The following is a 22,434-nucleotide window of genomic DNA, read 5'->3' as shown; positions in this document are numbered from 1 at the left end:
GGGAAGTTTAGGTTAGATGTTAGGAGGAAGTTCTTCACAGAGAGAGTGATTGCCCATTGGAATGGGCTGCCTGGGGAGGTGGTGGAGTCACCATCACTGGAGGTGTTCAGGAGGAGACTTGATGGGGTGCTTGGTGCTATGGTTTAGTTGTTTAGGTGGGCTGGACATGATGATCTTGAAGGTCTCTTCCAACTTGGTCTATTCTATTCTATTCACTGGGTGTGTGGGGGGGAAGAACCATACTGACTATTTTTGCATGATCTACACTATGAAATACTGCCTTCTGGATTCATGTGTTAAGCAGACGAAAATGAAAGGACTGAAACTATTTACCTGGTTCCAAAGAAATCTGACAGCTTCCTCTTGTACCAGCCTCTGGATCTTATCTTCTTCTCTTTCTTTTCTTAATCTGCAAGAACACACATCCAAATTTATGCAGCTTAACTAAGCAACATTTGGGTAACAAGCAGAGCAAGAATCACAAAGATGCCAGTACTCTTGAAAGATACAACACAGCCTAATCTTAAGGCATTACTGCAGTCTGGCTTGCTATCAATACCCAGCTGCTGACTTCAAATTTCTTTTCCAGAGTTATATTAAGGTTCTGCTTCCTTTTGCTGCAGCACTGACTTGTCAATACTTGTGATGGGTTGCTGGGTTGTTTGTTTTTTTGTGAACTGAATTTAAGCTCTTTATTTTAGGTAAATGTGCTGCTTTGTCCTGCACAGAAAAACAAACAAACAAACAAACATAGTGTTCCTTCCTTTCAAATTATGCTCTCCCCAATCCCACACCACTTGGATGTAACTATGATGTATAAGCCCTCAAAGTTTCTAGAGGTTCATTGGGGGTCCAGAACTTTTGTCTCTTGTGATAGCAAAAAAAAACTCTGTCAAGCTGATCCAGAAGGGTATTAACTAAATCTGCAATTTGTGTCTTACAAATAAACTGAGGAACTTTGATAATGATCTCCCCCCAACATGGATTTATAGGATTAACAAAAAGCACCAAAAAAAACCCAGAAATAAGCACAGAACTGCATTTTTAAATTGAATCATGCAAGGCAGAGAGAATTCTTCTTTTCACTAATTGCCAGGAGACAAGTGGGGGAAAAAAAACCCTCCACACTTCACAACTTCTATTTTGGTTATGCAGTGAAATGTGCAAGTCCTGCAAAGAAGGGAATGGAGAACTGGCCTCTAGCCCAACCTACTCATGGAAAGCACTTCAAGAGTACCAACAGCTATGGGCATCACTGTGCTTATCTTACAAGAAGAAATTCTCTACTATCATTAAAATGTGATATTGCCAATGCTAGGTTCCCCTGTGAGCAGTGATCTCAAGGCCCATTTGTACCTCTTCTGAAAAATCCTGGAACAATCACAGCGTGGTAGGGTTTGGAATGGACCTCTGGAGATCACCCAGTGCAACCCTCTCTGCCAAAGCAGGATCACCTGAAGGTCACATGGGAACGTGTCCAGGTGGGTTTTATAAATCTCCAGAGATGGAGACTCCACCACCTCTCTAGGCAGCCTGCTCCAGTGCTCTGCAGCAACCCTTCAATTCAAGAACTTCAGAAGGAACTTCTTATGTTCAAGCTTGTTCCTTTGTTCTGTCACTGATAAAAAACTTAGTCCCATCCTCCTGACACCTCCTTTTAAGTACTGATGGGCACTGATGAGATTTCCAACCTTAGACTTCTGTTGTTCACACAAAAAAAGACCCAATTCCCTCAGTTTTTCCTCATCAGAGAGATGTTCTAGTTCCCTTGGCATCTTTTTAGCCCCTTTTCTGTACCCTCTCCAGCAATTCCCTTCTTGAACTAAGGAGCCCAGAACTGGACAAAGTACAGCAGATGTGGTCTCTCCAGGACAGAATAGATGGCGGGGGAGACCCTCCCTCAACCTGCTTGCCACACTCTTCATGACACCCTACAAGGCCATTGGCCTTCTTGGCCACAAAGACACATTGCTGGCTCATAGTCATCCTGCTATCCACCAGCACTCCCAAGATCTTTTCCCCTGGAGGTGCCCTCCAACAGACCAGCCCCCAACCTGTACTGTTGTTCACCCCCAGACAGAGAACTTCACACTTGGCCTTACTGACTTTCATTTGATTTCTCCCCATAACAACAGTGGTTGTATTCATTCAGGTCTGCAAACACAGAGCACTTACTTTTCTATCTCATTGTTTAAGCAGATGATGTGCTCCTGCATTCTTTTCAGCCGAATCTCGTACCGCACCTCCTTAGCTCGGGGGTGGTAGTTCCTTGTGTAAAAGCCTCTCCAGCAGGCTTGAAGCTTGGTAGCTGCCTTATTCATTCTTTGCACTTCAGCTGTGCCTTGATCAACACCAGCTAATGAAGAAGCACTTTCTCCTTTCTTCTGATCAGGACAGCAAGTTGTTGGTCCCAAATCAGCACCTACTGAGGCACTGGGGTGACTACACAGAATTTGGTCTTCAGAGGAGACTGAACAGCTGCTAGTCAGGCTAGCTGTCACTGGATTGGAAGGTGGCAATGACATACTCTCTTTGATATTCTCTTGAGGTTCCACATTTCTCACTACTCTGTTTGAATGCTCTCTTGCAACACATGAAGCTTCTTGTTTGTTAGCTGTTTCTCCACTATTAGTATCCCTCACACATTTGACTACTGTATCATCATCATCTTCTAGGCCCAAATTGATTCCATGGAGCTTCAGATCTGAAGCAGGAGATACTGGAGACAATCTTGAAGCAACTGGCATGAAAGTAGACTCTGAGGATAAAAGGCTGCTGTTTAGTTTGTCTTCATCTGTCTGTATATCTTCAAGGTGTAAGTCCTTTTGAAAGCTTCTTTCAGGGAGAAAAGAGTTCTTTGCTGCATAGGAATGATCATCATTGGCACTTGGTCCAACCCAAGAATTCTTCTTGATAATAGGTTCTAGACACAGAGGAAAAAAAAAACATATTCTAAAGTCTTGTAGTATTTAAATGACACATCCTCATTTCATTCATAGGAAATCATAACATTGGATAGCTACAACCTGGGGGTGTTAGAAGATCCAACATGCTCATCACAATAAGATTTCTAGATAGCAGTTAAGAACAGTAACAATTTGTCACAATAACATCCACAAACTCTGCAAATACTGGGTACAGCAAGTTGTACATAGTGCCTTCCCCTGGAGAAGTTACACTTCTTAATCAGATGGAGCACCCATAGAATCATAAGATGGTTTGGACTGGAAGAGACTGATAATCTAGTTCCCATTCCCCTGCCATGGGCAGGGACACCTTCCACTGACCAGGTTGCTCAAGGCCTCATCCAGCCTGGCCTTGGAACATCTCCAGGGTTGAAGTATCCACAATCTCCCTACACAACCTGTTCCAGTGTCTCACCACCCTCACTGTGAAGAATGTCTTCCCAATATCCATCCTGAATCTCCCTTCTTCCACCTTAAATCCATCCCCCCTTATTCTGTCAACACAGGCCCTTGTAAAATGTCCCTCCCCAGCTTTTTCGTAGGCTCCCTTCAGGTCAAGGCCTCTAAGGTCTTCCCAGAGTCCTCCCTTCTCATTACTTCAAAATAACAACTCTTTAGTTCACTGGATTGTTTCTTTTCCACTTAAAAATCTCAGTAACATGTCAAGACAGGAAATAGGCATGGAATGCATTGTTGGAAAACAAAGTATAACTGTGGTGCCTCAAGGAAGGTGTGTCCAGACAGTTTAAGAAGGTTCTCCTCCCTCTCTACTATGCCCTGGCAAGACTACATCTGGAATATTGTACCTCATGCTGGGCTCCCCAACTCAGAAGAGACAGGGATCTATCAAAGAGAGTCCAGTGGAGGCTACAAGGATGATGAAGGGAATGGAACATGTCTGATGAGGAAGGGCTGAGAAGGATGGGTGTCAAGAGGAAGGGGCCAGTCTCCTTTTGGTGGTGCCCAATAATAAATAAGGCAAGAGGCAAAGGATACAAACTGGAACACAGGAAGGTCCACCTTAAGATGAGGAGGTGAGGAGGAAGTTAAGGGCCACAAGGATGATCAGAGGGCTGGAGCACCTCTCCTATGAGGACAGACTGAAGGAGTTGGGGCTGTTCAGTCTGGAGAAGAGAAGGCTCCCAGGTGACCTCATTGTGGCCTTCCAGTATCTGAAGGGGGCTCCAGGAAGGCTGGGGAGGGACTGCTCAGGATTTCAGGTAGTGATAGGACTAGGGGGAATGGAATGAAGCTGGAGGTGGGGAGATTCAGGCTGGATGTGAGGAGGAAGTTCTTCACCATGAGAGTGGTGAAGCCCTGGAATGGGTTGTCCAGGGAGGTGGTTGGGGCCCTGTCCCTGGAGGTGTTTAAGCCCAGGCTGGATGAGGCTCTGGCCAGCCTGATCTAGTGTGGGGTGTCCCTGCCCATGGCAGGGGGGTTGGAACTAGATGATGCTTGTGGTCCCCTTCCAACCCTGACTGATACTATGATACTATACTAAAATCTTTGCTGTGATGGTGCTGGAGCACTGGAACAGGCTGCCAGAGACGTGGTGAATCCTCCTCCTCTGGAGGCTTTCCAAACCTGCCTGGACACATTCCTGTGTGACCTGCCCTAGGTGAACCTGCTTTGGCAGAAGGGTTGGACTCTATGATCTCCACAGGTCCCTTCCAACCCCTACTGTTCTCTGATTCTGTGAGTCAGATGGGAAAATCTCAATAAAACAAAACAAAACAACACTCCACAAAACATAAAAGCCAACCAACCCACCCAAAAAAAAAACCCAAACAGCCACAAAACACTCCCCAAACTTTAAAACAAACCAAAACCCAATCAAATAAACTAACAGGGCCTTGCTCTGAAATTCTCTCCACAAAATTATTGATGTTAAAACAAAAGATCAATTGTTTCCTCAGTTAGATCACAGGTGCAGATTAGCTTCTTACCACTTTCAAGAACTATCTGTGGTGGCTGGGCTGGACTGCTGTGTTCATAAGGAACTGGTGGTGTTTTGCTGGGAGTAGAAGCTGTGGGAGGTCCTTCACTTTGGTTTTCATGCATCAGCTGCCTCTGGTGGAGTCTAAGCACAAAATCCCAACAGAATTTATATTTCTTTTACACTTTTCTGGTACAGAAGACATCTAAAAGAAACTATCAACTACTTTAAAGGAAACAACTGACCAGTCTAAACAAGAAGCGACTGATGCAGGTCCCTACACCTACAAGACACTAACAGAACTACTCACAAAGCAGGGGATTGCTCTTGTTTCCCTTCCTCCTGCCCCTTTGTCTTCATTACAAGCACATGTATTATATAAAAACACAAACAAAAAATGCATTGTGCAAACCCCATGAGAGACTGAAAGCCACCAAGTATTTCTAAACATGAGGAAGGGATGCAGATATTTTAAGGGTCCATTGGAAGATATGCCTTGCTTGTATGCACAGAGAAGTCTGAGGAACAGAAGGAATGTCCTTTATGTTCAAAAATTTAGAGAGTTTCCTTGTTGTTAAAAGGACAAAGTCCTGACACCAATCAACAAACATGACTGCAAACATGACAGCATTCTTGACAAACTCAGAAAACATACAAAATTCAGTCCAGCTAAATTCAAAGATCGTGAAGTAGAGGTCAGAAGTCAAACTGCCTCACATAAACCATCATATTGTATATTTGTGTGCATATACAACAACCCCATGCAGAGCTACAGGCTGGGGTCAGAGTGGCTGCAGAGCTGCCAAACAGAGAGGGACCTGGGGGTGCTGATTGACAGCTGCCTAAACATGAGCCAGCAGTGTGCCCAGGTGGCCAAGAAGGCCAATGGCATCCTGGCCTGCATTAGGAATAGTGTGGCCAGCAGGAGCAGGGAAGTCATTGTGCCCCTGTACTCTGCACTGGTTAGGCCACACCTTGAGTACTGTGTCCAGTTCTGGGCCCCTCAGTTTAAGAAGGACACTGAGACACTTGAATGTGTCCAGAGAAGGGCAATGAGGCTGGGGAGAGGCCAAGCCCTATGAGGAGAGGCTGAGGGAGCTGGGATTGTTTAGCCTGGAGAAGAGGAGGCTCAGGGGAGACCTCATTGCTCTCTACAACTACATGAAGGGTGGTTGTAGCCAGAAGGGAATAGGTCTCTCCTCCCAGGCAACCAGCACCAGAACACTTAGAAAGGCTTTTGTTGTACCTTCTCCCCTGAAATGGCCCCAAGATCTCTGTAATTTCCTCCTGGAGATCAATCTATGCTGACAAAGTACACAGTAGCTTCTTCCAGATAGTCCCATGTTTCCAGCTCTTTTGACAAGATGTTGCCCTCCTGCCTACCACACCTTTGTTGTCCAACTTTCTACCCACACTATGCCTCTCTGTAAAGCCTGCTCCTTTTAGCTGAGTCTTCTCATCTCATCTTTGTAGGGAAAAAAAACCACAAACCCAAACCAAACCAAATTTTGCTAAGAGGTCCTGGAGAAGAGGAATACCTGTACTGTCACATTTTCTAGCTTTTCCTCTCAATTAGTTCAGATTTCATGACAGGGAAGTGCATCATGGTAACTCTCCTCCTGTACTTGCACAGATCTTAGCAAAACCAGCTACTGCTGGCAGATCCAGCAGGCTCTAGTGGTCTCTGCTGACAGACCCAAGCTGTCCACATGAAGAGATCAAGTGGGAACAGTGTCCTTCAAAGGACAACCTTAAAACCAAGACAAAACAAACTAACAACAAAAACAAGTGGCTAATACATCAGTGTACCACCATGGCTTTCATTTACAGTTAGAACAGCTAGAAGTTAAAGTCCTTACAGAGATTTTCCTCACTTCAACAACAGCAAACAGTAGAGTAGGGTAGGTTGTGTTTTTCTCTTAAATCTAAGTAGTTTATTTCATTTGCAGTCCCAACATAAAGCACCTTCACTGTCCTACAGAACAGAGACTGAAAGATACAAAGACTTTGCCCCTGGATAGCTAAGCAAACAGGAAAACAATCCTCCTGCTGCTGTCTTGCTTCTCATTCCTCTCTAGGACACATAATGTACCTCCACTACTCTCCCCAGCTCCATCCCTCATGCTGCTTTGAAATTTTTTAAAGGGAAAATTTAATTATATGCCTTATTATTTGTTAGATATAATATGTTCTCAAGTACAGTCTCCGACAGCAGAGAAACAAGAACTCCTCACCTCTGCTTACTCAGGATTTTTTCCAGTTTGGCATCCTCTTCAGTCTGGAGACCATATGTAGATATAAGAGGACAAACAGTAGCCAAATATTGGACTAGCTGAACATGCTGCCCAGGTCGATATGATCTTCCTTTACCTTGACTGTAGAGCCATTCTGCTTTCAAACTGTTAAGAAGGGTGAAAATGGTCACCATTAATGCATGGCATCAATCCCCTAGCTCTGCATTGATTACTCTGTGTCTAGTGGGTATGATTGCTGATCTGGATGAGGGGATTGAATCAGTCATCAGTAAATTTGCAGATGACACCAAGTTGGGGGCAGGTGTTGGGTCTGTTAGAAGGGCTCTGCAGAGGGAACTTGGCAGGCTAGACAGATAGGCAGAGTCCAACAGGATGGCATTCAACAAGTCCAAGTGCCAGCTACTGCACTTTGGCCACAACAACTCCATGCAGTGCTACAGGCTGGGGTCAGAGTGGCTGGAGAGCAGCCAGGCAGAAAGGGACCTGGGGGTACTGGTTGATAGTAGGCTGAACATGAACCAGCAGTGTGCCTAGATGGCCAGGAAGGCCAAAGGCATCCTGGCCTGTAACAGGAATAGTGTGGTCAGTAGGAGCAGCAAAGTAATTCTGCCCCTGTACTCAGCACTGGTTAGGCCACACCCTGAGTCCTGTGTCCAGTTCTGGGCCCCTCAGTTTAGGAAACATGTTGACTTGGAGTGGAGTGTGTCCAGAGAAGGGCAACAAAGCTGGGGAGGGGTTTGGAGCATAAGCCCTATGAGGAGAGGCTGTCTACAGCTATCTGAAGGGAGGTTGTAGCCAGGTGGGGGTTGGTCTCCAGGCAACCAGCACCAGAACAAGAGGACACAGTCTCAAGCTGTGCCAGGGGAGGTTTAGGCTGGATATTAGGAAGAAGTTCTTCATAGAAAGAGAGATTGGCCATCGCAATGTGCTGCCCAGGGAGGTGGTGGAATCATCATCACTGGAAGCATTTAGGAAGAGACTGGATGAGGCACTTGGTGCCATGGTTTAGTTGATTAGATGGTGTTGGGTGATAGGTTGGACTTGATGATCTCAAGGGTCTTTTCCAACCTGGTTAATTCTATTCTATACTTCTGTTGTAGTGTGATGCACAGCCTGAACTGTCACAACTTAAATAAACTTACATAACAATTCCTGTGTAATAGAAGAAAACTTTAGCAATTGGCCTGTATCTTACATGCCATTAGCCCTACAACCAAAATTTCAGATCATTGCCACTTCTCCATCTGTTAATTATAGAAAAATGCCATTTCAGCTTAGTCAAACTTTATTTACTAATTTTAAGAGATTTAATACTATTATTTCACCTTTCCTTCTGAGAAATCAGGTATCCATCAAGAACCTTCAGGTTGAGACACCAGCTGACAATATATGGCCTGTAGTCAAAGCCAGGGATAGAAGGTGTGGCCAGCACACAAGGATTGTTCATAATTGACAACTGTTCCAGCTGATGAAGAGAGGCCAGGAAAGAAACCTTGAAAAGACAAGACATGTTTGTAAAGTGTGCAGAACCCATGAAATGCTTACAGAATGCCCTATATTTCTCCTGGTTACAGCTAGACATCTCACACAAAACAACATAACTATCAATACACTCAAAATCACATTTCCTTTTGAGCATTAACATCTTCAAAGGGCCTTCAATCAACTACTGCCATTTTTTTTCCTATGTATACATAGATTTATAGAATGGTTCATGCTGGAAGGGACCATAAGGCTTGGGGAACTGTGGCTGGAGAGGGCCAGGTTGGAGGAGGCTTGGAGCAACCTGGTCTAGCAGGAGGTGTCCCTGTCCGTGGCAGTGGGGTTCCAACTCAAACCATCCTATGATTCTGTGAAAAATCATAGGCAGAATATTAGTTTCTCTTATATGTGAGAAACAGAGAAGACAAGACATGGCTCCAAGAGCATCCAGTTGCAAAAAGTGCAACTCAAACCTCTGTTCTAAACAGCAGCTGCAGAAGCCCTCTGCAGCAGTTTTTCAGCTCAGCTTTCAATTTTCAATCATGAAAAGCTCTCTCTGACTTTAGTCCTTCAAGTATACTTTTTATATAGTTGAATAATGTAAAAACATTTTAAAAGGGGGGGAAAAAATCTCTTTCAAGGATGAATTTTAAAAGCTATGACCTATCTTGTGCAGCTAATGCCAGAAGAGGTATTCCATGCACACTATTAAAACTTACTTCTATCAACATAAGGAAAACTCATCTTTAGCTACATCCTCAAAAGAACTCTGTTTTCAGTCTACCTAAAGGCAAGGTGATCTCTCTCCTGTCTCTTACCTCATTTAAGTCTCTGATTTCATTTTCTGCCAAAGAAAAAACAGTCAGATTCTGAGGTAGGCAAACAGGTGCAGTGCGAAGCGAAGTTATAATATTTCCATGGAGCAAAAGAGTCTGCAAAATAAACACATGGTGATGAAGTGCATGCTTGAGCAAAACTCCCAGAATCTTGGTTGCTCAGGAAATACTTCCACAATACACACTAGAATTAAGGCTTTCTGATGTCATCCAAATTGCTTTCATTCATTCCAGCAAGGTAGAAATTAATCTTTATACTTCAGACCTCAACCTTCTTGTGTTCAAAATGCAGAACTGTAGGCACAGTGACACAAAAAGTTGCATTTGGAAACGTTTTTCCCCTCTGCAGTGCTCAAGCTGAAATAGCTAACACTATGGTTTGTCTTGATTCATGACCTGAGACCTTTGAACAAGATCTCACCACGTTATCTTTATCAAGATCACGAGAGTGGTTGCAGAAAATTCACTGCCTCAGGCCCTGCAACTTGAAAACAACGAACAGAATTCTGACATGCTTCCTCCTACAAGTTACAGTGATTAATTAAAATGCTTTAAGAGCTACTGTTTGAATAATGAATGCTTTAAAAGGCAGCAGTGTTCAAAGTAAGTTTATTTAGGCAAAGAACATAAACCCAAACCAGATATAAAATAGCATCTACCTTCAGCGATGTGAGCTTGGATAGATCACCTAATTGAGCTATGTTATTGTCTGACAGATCAAGATGCTGAAGAGACAGGCAGGAACTGATTTGTTCAATGGCCTACAAAAATAAGAGAGTCCATTACTCACAGCAGCAATTTCTCAGTTAGTAAATTAAATCAGTTACCAGTAATTGTGAATGATTTTGAAAGCTAAGAAACACCAGGTAAGTAACCCCAAACAGCCTCCTGCTTTCACACAGCTTCATTATAAAGATGGCAATTCTTTTCCTATTTGGGGATTATTTCTCAAGGTCATTTTATTTTTATATCAAGCCCTTTATTTATTCACAGGAAGTTTTTCTTCCCTTCTACTCTGCCCTGGTGAGACTACATCTGGAGTACTGTGTGTGGTTTTGGGCTCCCCAGTTCAAGAGGGACAGGGAAATACTGGGGAGTCCAACAGAGGCCACAAGAACGATGAAGGCACTGGAACTATCTGTCTAATGGGGAAAGGCCAAGACCCCTGGGGCTGTTTAGCCTGGAGATGAGATCTTATCAATGTTTACAAGTATCTGGAAGGTGGGTGTCAAGAAGATGGGGCCAGTCTCTAATCAGTAGTGCCTGTGTTAGGATGAGGGGCAATAGGCAGAAACTGGAACGCAGGAAGTTCCACCTCAACATGGAGGAAAAACTTCTTCGCTGGGAGGGTGCCAGAGCACTGAAACAGGCTGCCCAGAAAGGCTGTGGAGTCTCCTTCTCTGGTGACTTTGAAGACCCACCTGTACATATTCCTGTGTGGCTTGCCCTAAGTGAACCTGCTTACTGCAGAGGAGATTGGAACTTTGGAGGTCCCTTCCAACCCAGACCATTCTATGACTGTAGCCCCCCAGTACTGTGTGATTTCTTGGTAGACAATTCTTGTCCAAAGGTTACCCTCCTCTACTTCACAAACCAGTAGACAAAATGTCAACCTTTTTCTCCAGTCAAAACCAGAAAAAGTCAGATTTTTCTGTAGCATTTTCCAAAACTCTACAACACAGGATTATTGTGGCAGACTGGGCTGAGTGCTTCCTGCTGCTGCCATACAGGGTGCATCTCTGGTGCCCCGAGTGTCCAGCCCAGTGGGTAGACACAGGAAGCTGCAGATTTAATTCCCATAAAGTCTTGCTCCCCATAAATCAATCAGCAAGGTCTCCCCTTTCTTCCCTTGCTGTTCCTGTGGAAGATGCTCCCTATCCGGTAATGGAAGGGGAGTTATCTCAAGGCCTCTTGGGCCTGGCTAGGCCTAATGCCAGGATCAGAAGGGGGAAGGGCAATCTCAGATCTGGGTAGATGAGATTAGCCTAACAGTGGAGGGGGGAGAGGAAAGAGCTCTGGGGGTTTTGGGTGTACCCTCAGATAGGGAGAAGGGAAATGCTGGGAGGCTTCTGGGTATGCTTTGGGATCTCTTTTGTCACGGTGCTTATAGCTTCTGTAAACCACTCACTGCTTTTCCATTGAAACTTTCCATCACTTCTGCAATCCGTTTGTCTGAGTCTCATTTTTCTGCCCTGGTGGGAGGCAAGGGAGGATCTGCCTTCAAACTGGGACAACTATGGAAAACAGATAACGACCAAACAACTTACCTTAAGGTTATTGCCTGCCAAATTCAGCCATTCCAGGTGCACCAAGTCCTTCAGCCCTTCCACATACCCAATACTATTATGAGGCAAGTTTAGCACCCGGAGCTTAGTCAGCTTTGCTACCCCCATCATTCGCACCAAGCGATTGTTGGCTACAGAGAGCTGCAGATGGACACACAAACGAAGGAAACAAAACAAGCTTTCAGTTTTGGTGCTTAAAAATCGAATCCAGCAGGGCCTTCTTCCATCTGTACACTCCACTTTCAAGCAAATAACACAGACACACAAAAAAACAAGCTGTAAGAGCCAAGGAAATGACTTATTGATAAAAGAAAGCAGCCTTTACAATTCACTCTGAAATGCTAAGAAGAAAGCCTCCTAGCAAATAAAGGAGAATGAAGGAGGAATTATGCTACATGAAAGCAAGATTTTTAAACCCTAAAAAGAATTGCTGTCTCATTGTGCAAATTGTTGCATCATGTCTGCTGTACAAAACTTACACACTGCCAATGTCAGATATTAAGAAGAAATTATTTGTAGTTAGGGTGGTGAGACACTGGATGAGTTTGCCCAGGGAGGTTGTGGATGCCCCCTTCCTGGAGATGGAATAGAGAATAGAATAGAATAGAATAGAATAGAATAGAATAGAATAGAATAGAATAGAATAGAATAGAATAGAATAGAATAGAATAGAATAGAATAGAATAGAATAGATAAGGTTGGCAAAGACCTCAAAGATCATCAAGTCCAACCTGTCACCCAAGACCTCATGACTACTAAACCATGGTACCAAGTGATGTTCAAAACCAGGTTGGACGAGGCCTTGAGCAACCTGGTCTAGTGGAAGGTGTCCCTGCCAATGCCAGGGGGGCTGGAACTAGATGATCTTTAAGGTGCCTTCCTACACAAACCATTCTATGAATACAGTAGAGAACAAACCACCTTTCAGATGATATTCAAAAAGGTCCTGTGCTAGCAGGACTGCTAATCACCAACTTTTAAATGCATACATTCTGATGAGACATACACCTTAATAACATGACCACCAAGCTAGGAGACTGGTGAATGTTGTAGCAACAACTCCATCTCCTCTCTTACCTCAGTTGATTTTCTCTCTGAAAGCTATTAGGTGACCTCAAGTTATCTGGAGACCCTTTCAGCTGGATGAGGCATTGAGCAACATTGTCTAGTGCAAGGTGTCCTTGCTCACAGCAGAGGGGTTGGAAGTATCATAGTATCAGTCAGGGTTGGAAGGGACCACAAGGATCATCTAGTCCCAACCCCCCTGCCATGGGCAGGGACACCCCACACTAGATCAGGCTGGCCAGAGCCTCATCCAGCCTGCTCTTAAACACCTCCAGGGACAGTGCCCCAACCACCTCCCTGGACAACCCATTCCAGGGCTTCACCACTCTCATGGTGAAGAACTTCCTCTTCACATCCAGCCTGAATCTCCCCACCTCCAGCTTCATTCCATTACCCATAGTCAAGTAGGTGATCTTTAAGGCTCCTACCAACTCAACCCATTCTATGATTATAAGATACTTAACATGCACTTGTACAGCTCTGCCCTGGAGGGATTAGCACTGATTTTTGCAAGCACCATGTACTGCCTTAACATTGTTGTCACTAATCACAGAATGGTATGGGTCAGAAGGGACCTCTGAAGATCATCGAGTCCAACCTAAATATCCTCATGGATTTCACTGGATTGCTGCTAGAATTAAAATGAGCACTAGCCACAGGAGGGCCTACAGGAGTCAGTATGTTAACAAGACTACACAGATGCCTTGCATAGCTTCTTTTATTGCCTATTTCACATGGCTTTTATTCTTCTTGTAAATTAAGGCTAGTAAGCCTCTTCCTCTGTGAGGAGTTCTGAAAGCCAAATAGAGAAGAGAGTCGTGGAGCCATGTCTGCATGTTTATAATTGCACAGAGGAAAGATAAAACTAAGTTATTTTTAAGGTTCAAAAGCTAAGCAGCATTGAAATTTGAGCTACCAGTGACTAACTGTTCTTACAATACCTCTCCCCATGAGGATTTATTTAAGGTTTAGTTACCTAGGTAAGTACCAAAACAGCCTCTCCCACTATCACCTCCAGAGCTAAACTGAAAATAAAGTTGTCTATATAAGTTAGCCATCATTTATTTCCCTATGAAGACAGTAAAGGCTAATTTACTTCAATTACATAATATGGCCTTAAAGTAGAAGGACTGAAATTAGCATCAGAGCACCTTTATTTCACAGCAAATTCCACTCAGGTAACACTAACCTGTAGAAGGATTGAAATTAGCATCAGAGCACCTTTATTTCACAGCAAATTCCACTCAGCTAACACTGACCTGCATCAGATTCCTGCATTTCTCCAAGTGTTCCAATTTAATTATCTGGTTCTTGTCCAAAATCAGAGTGTGAGTATCAGCATCACAGGGTAAGGCTGGACCCAGTTTTTGCAATCCTTGACCTGACAAGTTTACTACCAAACCTGAGAAGGAAAAAGAAAAGCAACCTCAAAGTCAACATAGTCAACACTTTATAGATGAGAACATACACTGAAAAAGCAAAGCAAGAGAGACTGATTTGTTTCATCATGCACAGAGACAATTTGCAAACACAGAATAATCCTGTTTTAGTGTAAAACTGAAGCAAATTACTACAGACTAAAGAGATGAGAGTAACCATAGTGACACCTGCTAATAATAGTTCTCATACTAAGCCTCTCCTGTGTGTTTTTACACACTTCCCCTTGCTCTTCTCTTACTATCTGCTCATTAAATAGCATTGCCTTTTTCAGCAGCATGTTCCTACAGTGCTCTTACCCTAATGTGCTCACCATATCAATATTCTTATAGCTTGCAGGCTTCTAGGGTTTAGCTATTCAATGGATGGGGAAAACCCAACACAAACCAAACAACATTTTTGGTGTATCACTGTCAGCTCAAGAATCTGCTTTTTAAAGGAATATCTCTGATGACACTTATCATATAGGCATTGCTTTGCAAACCCACAGCCTCTGAAGAGCAGCAGTGCAGAGCCAGTACTAACAGAAACAGTCACACTTCTGTCTTTGCACATTTAGGGAGAAGGTACTACATGTTTCTCACTTTGAGCTATTTTAACCAAAAAGCCAAATTTATCATCTGCCCTTGTAACAAGATATCACAGCTGGCCCATGCCAACCAAAGAGAGAGCCAGGATCCCCAGTACAGAATTACAGAGGTAATTCTTCTTCGTACACATGAGGTGTCCTGTTCAAACTGGGGCACTCAGTGATGTTACACAGGGCTGTTCTACTTTTCAAGCATTCAGGTACAACACCATTCTATTAACTGCTACTTTACATAACACAAGAACTGAAAGGAAGTGTCAGTCCTGATAGACGACTGGATGACCATGAGCCAGCAACGTGTCCCTTGTCCTGGAAGGCAAATGGCATCATGGGCTGCATCAAGAAGAGTGTGGCAAGCAGGTCAAGGGATGTCCTCCCCCCACACCTATTCTTCTGGAGTACTGTGTCCAGTTCTGGGCTCCCTAGTAAAAGGGCAGAAAACTGATGGAGAGGGTGCACAAAAGGGCTAAAAAGATGCTGAGGGGACTGGAACATCTCTATTATGAGGAAAGACTGAGAGAATGAGGTCTTTGAAGTCTGGAAAACAGAAGACTGAGGGGAGAGCTCACCAGTGTTTATCAGTACTTAAAGGGTAGGTGTCAGGAGAATGGACTAGTCATTTTTCAGCAGTGCCCAGTGACAGGACTAGTGGTAACAGGCACAAACTTGACCATAAGAAGTTGCACCTAAACATGAAGAGGAACTGCTTTAAGGGTGCTGGAGCACTGGAACAGGCTGCCCAGAGAGATGGTGGAGTCTCCATCTCTGGAGGCATTCAAATTCCCTGGAGACATTCCAAACCCACCTGGACATGTTTCCTGGACAACCTTCAAGTGAACCTGCCTTGGCAGTGGGAGTGCACTTGATCTCCAGAGATCTCTTCCAACCCCTATCATTCCATGATTTGCAAAGAAACTGTATGTCAACAGCAGCATCATCCACCTGCTTCTCTACTGATCTAAACATCTCAGCAGTCAGTCTCACTATTGTTACTCATCCATGATGACAGACAACACGAGGATTTCATAGAGGTGTTAGAGGAGCTTAGGATTCTGGCCCTATCTCAGTTGTCCAGGAGTATCCTTTATGGACAACTTTAAAGTTCAAGGAAGCGAAGGTCCCATGCCAAGGGGGTCTGTTTGTCTCCTCCTTACAATAAGCTGGACATTGTTTAGCTTGCTTGCTTAAGCAAGAAACTCTCTATCTACAGCAGAAACTATGTCTCTTAAGAAAATTAACATAATTTCATACTATAAAGGCTAATTGGTATAATACCTAGGGAATGTGACTTTCTTAACAGTACCCAGGAAAAAAACGTTTTAAAACTGCTTATTACTCATTTGGCAACTATGTACATTAAGAGACTTGTCATTTTTGCTCAGGCCTCTACTCTCACTGATCTCCTAAGCCTTCAAAGCCAGACGTGATTATAACCCAATATCCTTTCAGAGGGAGGCAAGAAGCAAGACACTGCACCCTCAGAGGAAGTGTTGTCCCCCAAGACCTCTCTGCCCTCCACCGCAGGAAAATGGGGCCATATTTTAACTCCTAGTCTACTTTCTACAAGGCTGCGGGCAAACTCCTCCTCAGGGGCCTCGACCAAAGCAGGATGGGCAGCTCCTCTCGGCGCCCTCCGGACCACGGCCAGAGCCAAACCCGTTGCTGAGCAGCGACCCCCGCTCCTCAGGCCAGGATGCACGAGTAGACACCGCGCCATCCTGACGGCTTCCAGCCCTGCTTGGTGGCTTCAGGTGCCGGCCGTACGCGGGGAGAAGCCAAGCCCCCCCCATTATCCCCTAAAAGGAGATGGCGCAACCCTGCCCCTCCAGAGCCGCCCCAGCTCCCCCTCAGCTTAGCACCCCGCGCCCTACATGGAGCCATCGCGACTTTCGGGACTTGTAGTCCGAGCCCCGAGCCCCACACTCGAGCACATCTTGCTGCGAACTACTGCTCCCAGGGTGCTCTGCGCGCCCCTGCCTCTTGCCGGCACACAACGACGACCCAAACAAACCCCCACTGGCGCAGCGCTCGGTCAGCCCCCAACACCTGCAACCTGGCGGGCTCGATGCTTCCCGTGCTCCTCTTACCCCCTGCAGACGGCGAGGCAGTGTCGGTCTTCGCCACAACTCCCGTGGCCGCCATGTTTCCAGCTTGCCAACGCCGCCAGGCAACAGAGCGCCGGACGCCAAACGGCTACAGTGCACCGCGACAGGAAAACTGTATTTTTTATTCTGCGCTAGGATGGGATGTCCTGCTTATGGAGCCGCCTGGCAGGGTTTTAACCAAGCAACGGGAAGCCCCGGCAGTGTAAGCGCTGCTACTAGACCCCTGCCAGCCCCTCCAGCCGGGGAGCCGCTGCCCTCCCGTCAGGCCTTGCGCGGGAGGGGCGGTCCCGGCGTGCTGTGCGCCGCTTCCTGTCAGCCTCTTCCTTTCCGGCCCGGCCGCCGCCAGCCTCGGAGCTGCCGCCATCATGAAGTAAGAAACTTGGCGGCTCCCCGCCGCCCTATCCGGGGCCATCCGCTACATGGAGGCCGCGTGAGGGCCGCCTTTTACTCCTCCCGCTAACCTGCGCTCCCCTAATTCTTCTTTCCCGTTCAGGGTCGAGTTGTGCAGCTTCAGTGGGTACAAGATCTACCCGGGCCATGGGCGCCGCTACGCCCGCACTGACGGCAAGGTGAGGTCCGGGCGAGTCTCGCGGGGTGGGGGCAGCTGCCATGCGGAGCAGGAGAGGCTCACAGGAGCGGGCCCTCTCAAAGTGGGAGGACGGGAGGCCTGAGGGGCTGCCGCGGTGCTGAGGGAAGCGGAGGCCTCGCACTTTGACACAACAGTGAGGAATTCGGTGTTTGCTGAGGTCTTCGATTGCGTTGCTGTAGCATGTGTCTGAATCGTTTACATTGAGCGGTGTGAGGATAGTATCCCTATGTCTCTTCCGGTGACTGTTGTTAGACGTGTTTCGTAGAAGGATTTCGGTTATGCTAGGATTTGTGAGTCGGTAGGGTGTGTTTTGGGAAGGGTGTCTGAAAGCATCTGGACAAAAGTACCAGAGTCCTGTAAAAATTCGACTTAAACATAGAGCGTCTAACACTGAGATTTGCTGAAGCAAACAAGACTTGGCAATAAGTTGGGTACAGATCGTTGGGATCAAATAGGGAAAGCCCTTTCCCATGCTCTCCTATGTCATGCAGATAGGGCTGTCAGAAATTAAGCTACACATATCTGAGAAAGAAAGGTTGAGGCTTTGCATACACTCTTGCTGTACAGGATCTCCTGGGAGGTGACAGTTAACAGACTGAATGTATCCTTGAGCTGTTTACTGGGAATTAGTTTATACTTGAATTGTATAGCTAAAAAATCAGTCTAGTTCTGCGTGTTATTCTAGGCAAAAAGGTTAATGTAACTATGCAAGAAGGATTTGATCAGTGTATTAGTCTCCTTGTGTTCCTTTAGCCAACATTTGACTACAGGAAGCTCATAGTTGAAGACACTGGCAGAATGCTGCTGGATATAGAATAGAAAATAGAATAAAGCAGGTTGGAAAAGACCTCTGTGGTCATTGAGTCCAACCTATCATCCAAAGCTAATCAACTAAACCATGGCACCAAGCACCCTATCCAGACTCTTCCTAAACACCTCCAGTGATGGTGACGCCAACACCGCCCTGGGCAGCCCATTCTAATGGGCAATCACTCTCTCTGTGTAGAACTTCCTCCTAACCTCCAGCCTAAACCTCCCCTGGTGCAGCTTGAGACTGTGTCCTCTTGTTCTGGTGCCGGCTGCCTGGCAGAAGAGGCCAACCCCCACCTGGCTACAACCTCCTTTCAGGTAGTTGTAGACAGCAATAAGGTCTCCCTTGAACCTCCTCTTCCCCAGGCTATATGGCTGTTAATGCAGTGCCTAGAATAGATTCCAGCAGAGGATGCAAGTGGTAATTCAAGCTGTCCTCAAAAAAAATTAAGTGGCTTCAGAATGCTTTGTAAGAGGTCAGTTTAGATCAACAGAACAAAATTGCAAACTTCAGGGTTTGTTTCATTATCTTCTGCAATTTTTAATTGTCAGAGTTACGTAGAGAAATACAAAAGCATCACTGTGAACAAGCACTGAATTAAACAAAAATACTTAATTTATTGCACTGTGATAACGTCTTTATGTGGAAATGGAGCTTACCTGAAATCCTTCCCCTTCTCAGGTTTTCCAGTTCTTGAATGCAAAATGTGAGTCTGCATTCCTTTCTAAGAGAAACCCCCGTCAGATCAACTGGACTGTTCTGTACCGGCGTAAACACAAGAAGGGACAGTCAGTAAGTACATGCCAGCTGTTGATGCTCTGAAGGTTTCTGTGCTCACCGGTCTGGTGGAGGTAACTTGGGTACGCTGGTCAGTACTGGTGACGATGTGAGCGCCTTTATGTACGTTTCTGTGCAGCTTTGTGTTTGAAAGCTAAGCAGATCAGCAAAACCGCTGCGTTTGGATTGTGTCACTTCACAGTATCACAGTATCAGTCAGGGTTGGAAGGGACCACAAGGATCATCTAGTTCCAACCCCCCTGCCATGGGCAGGGACACCCCACACTGGATCAGGCTGGACAGAGCCTCGTCCAGCCTGGTCTTAAACACTTCCAGGGATGGGGCCTCAACCACCTCCCTGGACAACCCATTCCAGGGTTTCACCACTCTCATGGTGAAGAACCTCCTCCTCACATCCAGCCTGAATCTCCCCACCTCCAGCTTCATTCCATTCCCCCTAGTCCTGTCACTACCTGAGATCCTGAGAAGTCCCTCCCCAGCCTTCCTATAGGCCCCCTTCAAATACTGGAAGGCCACAATTAGGTCACCTGGGAGCCTTCTCTTCTGCAGACTGAACAGCCCCAACTCCTTCAGTCTGTCCTCACAGGAGAGGTGCTCTAGCCCTCTGCTCATCCTCATGGCCCTTCTCTGGACACCTTCCAGCACCTCCATATCCCTCTTTGAGGGACTTCTCAGAATCACAGTAGGTTCCACAGAATTTAACAACTGTATGGTAGATGTTTAAAAAACCATCAGCTTTGTTAAAAATGAGCAGTGCTGTTTAATATGCAGGCCTTCTAAAAGTTGGGACTTGCAGATTTCCTCAGTGGTGACATCAGAGAAAGCTGATTTAGGGGTTAAGGGGTGGGGGAACTTTTCACAAACACTTCTTGAAAACTTTGGGCTGTAACTTTGTAGGAGGTCTTTTTTTATTAGTAGTATTATTTTTATATATATATTATAAAAAAGGCCTGTAGTATGAAGAATTTTCAGTGCTCATGTTAAATTTGCACAGCTAACAGAATTTAGAAGGGCTTGTGGAAGTATTATAAGTGGTCTAGGGGTCATGGAGGTGTTGAGTAGAAGGTTGGGCTTGATCTTGCAGGTCTTTTCTAACCTTAATGATTCTCTGATTCTGTAAGTCAATGTCTTTGCCAGTAAGCTTGCAGAAGAATGCAAAAGATGTTGTTGTTGTTGTTGTTTTGTGGGATTTTTTTAACTTTGAATACCTTGCAAAAGAGAATACATTGCTTTTTTTAGTTAGTTATCTGCTTTGGCAAGTCAAGAAATTGGTTACATCCTAAGTGAGGAATCACAGTATCACTTAGGTTGGAAAGGACCTCGAGGATCATCGAGTCCAACCTATCAACACAGACCCCATGACTAGACCATGGCACCAAGTGCCACATCCAGTCTCCTCTTGAACGCCTCCAGGGTCGATGACTCCACCTCCCTGGGCAGCACATTCCAATGACCAATGACTTGCTCGGTGAAGAACTTTCTCCTCACCTCGAGTCTAAACTACCCCTGGCGCAGCTTGATACTGTGTCCTCTTGTTCTGGTGCTGGTTGCCTGGGAGAAGAGGCCACCCCCTTCCCGGCTACAGCCACCTTTCAGGTATCCTAGAGTCAGTGAATTGTTTCAGTTGGACAAGACCTTTAAGATCATCAAGTCCAACCATTATCTAACTACCAAGCCTGGTAAAATTTTGGAGTAAACACCTGGTAAAAAAGGAGTAAAAATCTACTGTATACAGCTTTGGAATAGATTCAATCTTAATACCAGCCTGTTTCTAGAATTGTCTCTAGCCTTGTAACATTTGTAACACTGTCTGTCTCCTGTCATTTCAGGAAGAGGTACAAAAGAAGCGTACACGCCGCGCTGTTAAGTTCCAGAGGGCTATTACTGGTGCATCTTTAGCTGAGATCATGGCTAAACGAAATCAGAAGCCCGAAGTACGAAAGGCGCAGAGGGAACAAGCCATTAGGTGAGAAGTCAGAGATAAATGGAGCTGTCCCAGCCTGTTCAAAGATGATTAATGCTTTTCATGTAACAGTTCGATCTCTGTGTGTTCTATATATTCAGTATTCTCTACATATGTTCCATAAGCTTCATTGTGGTTGGTTTAAGTCAGTGTATTTGGAGGTAATACCTAGTAACCTCAGTAAGAGATAGTAACAGCAGGGAAGGGTCTCTCCTAGCTCTCTCCTGAGAAAAGGGATCCACTGTTCTGCTGCCTCTCTAATAGTCTCCCCAGAGGTTAAACCTGAAAGAAGGTATCCATTTCTTGGTCTGAGGAACTTCTTACAGTATTGAGACAAAGAAACAATGTCAGAGGTGGTAACTATTACTCCTTCTCTGAATGAACAGGGCTGCAAAAGAAGCCAAGAAAGCTAAGCAGGCAACCAAGAAAACAGCTGTTTCTGCTGCAAAGGTAAGATGCAGGAGGTGGATAGAAATCATAAAATGGAATATACCATGTTGGGAAAGCATTCTGTTGGAGTGTTTAAGGGGAAATGACCATCTGTGCTTGGCTCTCTAAGCACCTTGACCAAACTTTGGTACTAAGCAGCTGAAAAGCACAAATCTTTTTTTACAGAAGAAATAAATGCTACAGTAAAACAACTTTCTGACCATATGATAGCTAAAAACTTGTCTGGAGGTGACATGTTCGCTGTGTAGCAATATATTGATGAATAGAATAGAATAAACCAGGTTGGAAGAGACCTTCAAGATCATCATGTCCAACCTATCATCCAACACCACCTAATCAACTACCCCATGCAACCAAGCACCCTGTCAAGTCTCCTCCTGAACACCTCCAGTGATGGTGACTCCACCACCTCCCCAGGCAGTCCATTCCAGTGGGCAATCACTCTGTGTAAAACTTCCTCCTGACCTCCAGCCTGCAGCTCTTCTTCTCCAGACCTCCAGTCTGCACCTCTTTCATTATTACTTACCATTATGTTGGCATCCTGCATATTGTTGGCTTCCAGTGGTATAACTGTGTGACAACATGATTTAATCTCCTAGTTTGTAATTCTGACTAATTATGATATAAGATTTATTTTGCCTGATTTCTGACAGGAATCTTTATATAACTACACATGGAGGCTTTCAGGACTGCAGATAGATTGCTGCTTTTCACTCATACTTTTACTGTTTCTCTACAGGCTCCTACAAAGGCAGCACCTAAGCAGAAGATCGTGAAGCCAGTCAAGGTTTCCGCTCCCCGTGTTGGTGGAAAGCGCTAACTTGCCAAACTGTTAGCATTCTGAATAAACATCTGACTTAACATCCA

The 22,434-nt window shown here is 45.2% G+C and overlaps 2 protein-coding genes across 4 annotated transcripts in view; one reads left to right on the top strand and one right to left on the bottom strand.

Annotated features, from left to right (window-relative positions):
• CEP97 (centrosomal protein 97) overlaps positions 1 to 17,221 on the bottom strand; it is a 24,443-nt gene extending 7,222 nt beyond the window's left edge. For 2 of the 3 annotated variants that reach the window (XM_068160732.1, XM_068160733.1), the window contains exons 1-10: positions 16,939 to 17,221; positions 14,085 to 14,227; positions 11,743 to 11,901; positions 10,135 to 10,236; positions 9,458 to 9,571; positions 8,483 to 8,649; positions 7,137 to 7,301; positions 4,913 to 5,046; positions 2,176 to 2,923; positions 334 to 409 (exon numbers count right to left, since the gene is read on the bottom strand). In XM_068160732.1, coding sequence (XP_068016833.1) covers positions 334 to 409; positions 2,176 to 2,923; positions 4,913 to 5,046; positions 7,137 to 7,301; positions 8,483 to 8,649; positions 9,458 to 9,571; positions 10,135 to 10,236; positions 11,743 to 11,901; positions 14,085 to 14,227; positions 16,939 to 16,993 — 1,863 coding nt within the window. In that variant the 5' untranslated portion in view covers positions 16,994 to 17,221. Of the gene's footprint in view, positions 1 to 333; positions 410 to 2,175; positions 2,924 to 4,912; positions 5,047 to 7,136; positions 7,302 to 8,482; positions 8,650 to 9,457; positions 9,572 to 10,134; positions 10,237 to 11,742; positions 11,902 to 12,239; positions 12,336 to 14,084; positions 14,228 to 16,938 lie in introns of those variants that run through there. The other variant, XM_068160734.1, reaches the window with a different exon arrangement.
• On the top strand, positions 17,219 to 22,434 carry RPL24 (ribosomal protein L24). Its single transcript, XM_068160736.1, has 6 exons — positions 17,219 to 17,326; positions 17,450 to 17,525; positions 19,038 to 19,148; positions 20,984 to 21,120; positions 21,504 to 21,567; positions 22,307 to 22,434. Exons 1-6 carry the CDS (start codon positions 17,322 to 17,324, stop codon positions 22,385 to 22,387), a joined length of 474 nt encoding a protein of 157 aa, XP_068016837.1. The 5' UTR covers positions 17,219 to 17,321; the 3' UTR covers positions 22,388 to 22,434.

Source organism: Melanerpes formicivorus, unplaced genomic scaffold (assembly GCF_026170545.1).
Source record: "Melanerpes formicivorus ecotype bairdi unplaced genomic scaffold, bMelFor1.0.p_v2 SCAF_51, whole genome shotgun sequence".
Classification (NCBI taxonomy): Eukaryota; Metazoa; Chordata; class Aves; order Piciformes; family Picidae; genus Melanerpes; species Melanerpes formicivorus.
This window is presented reverse-complemented; position numbering and strand designations above follow the sequence as displayed.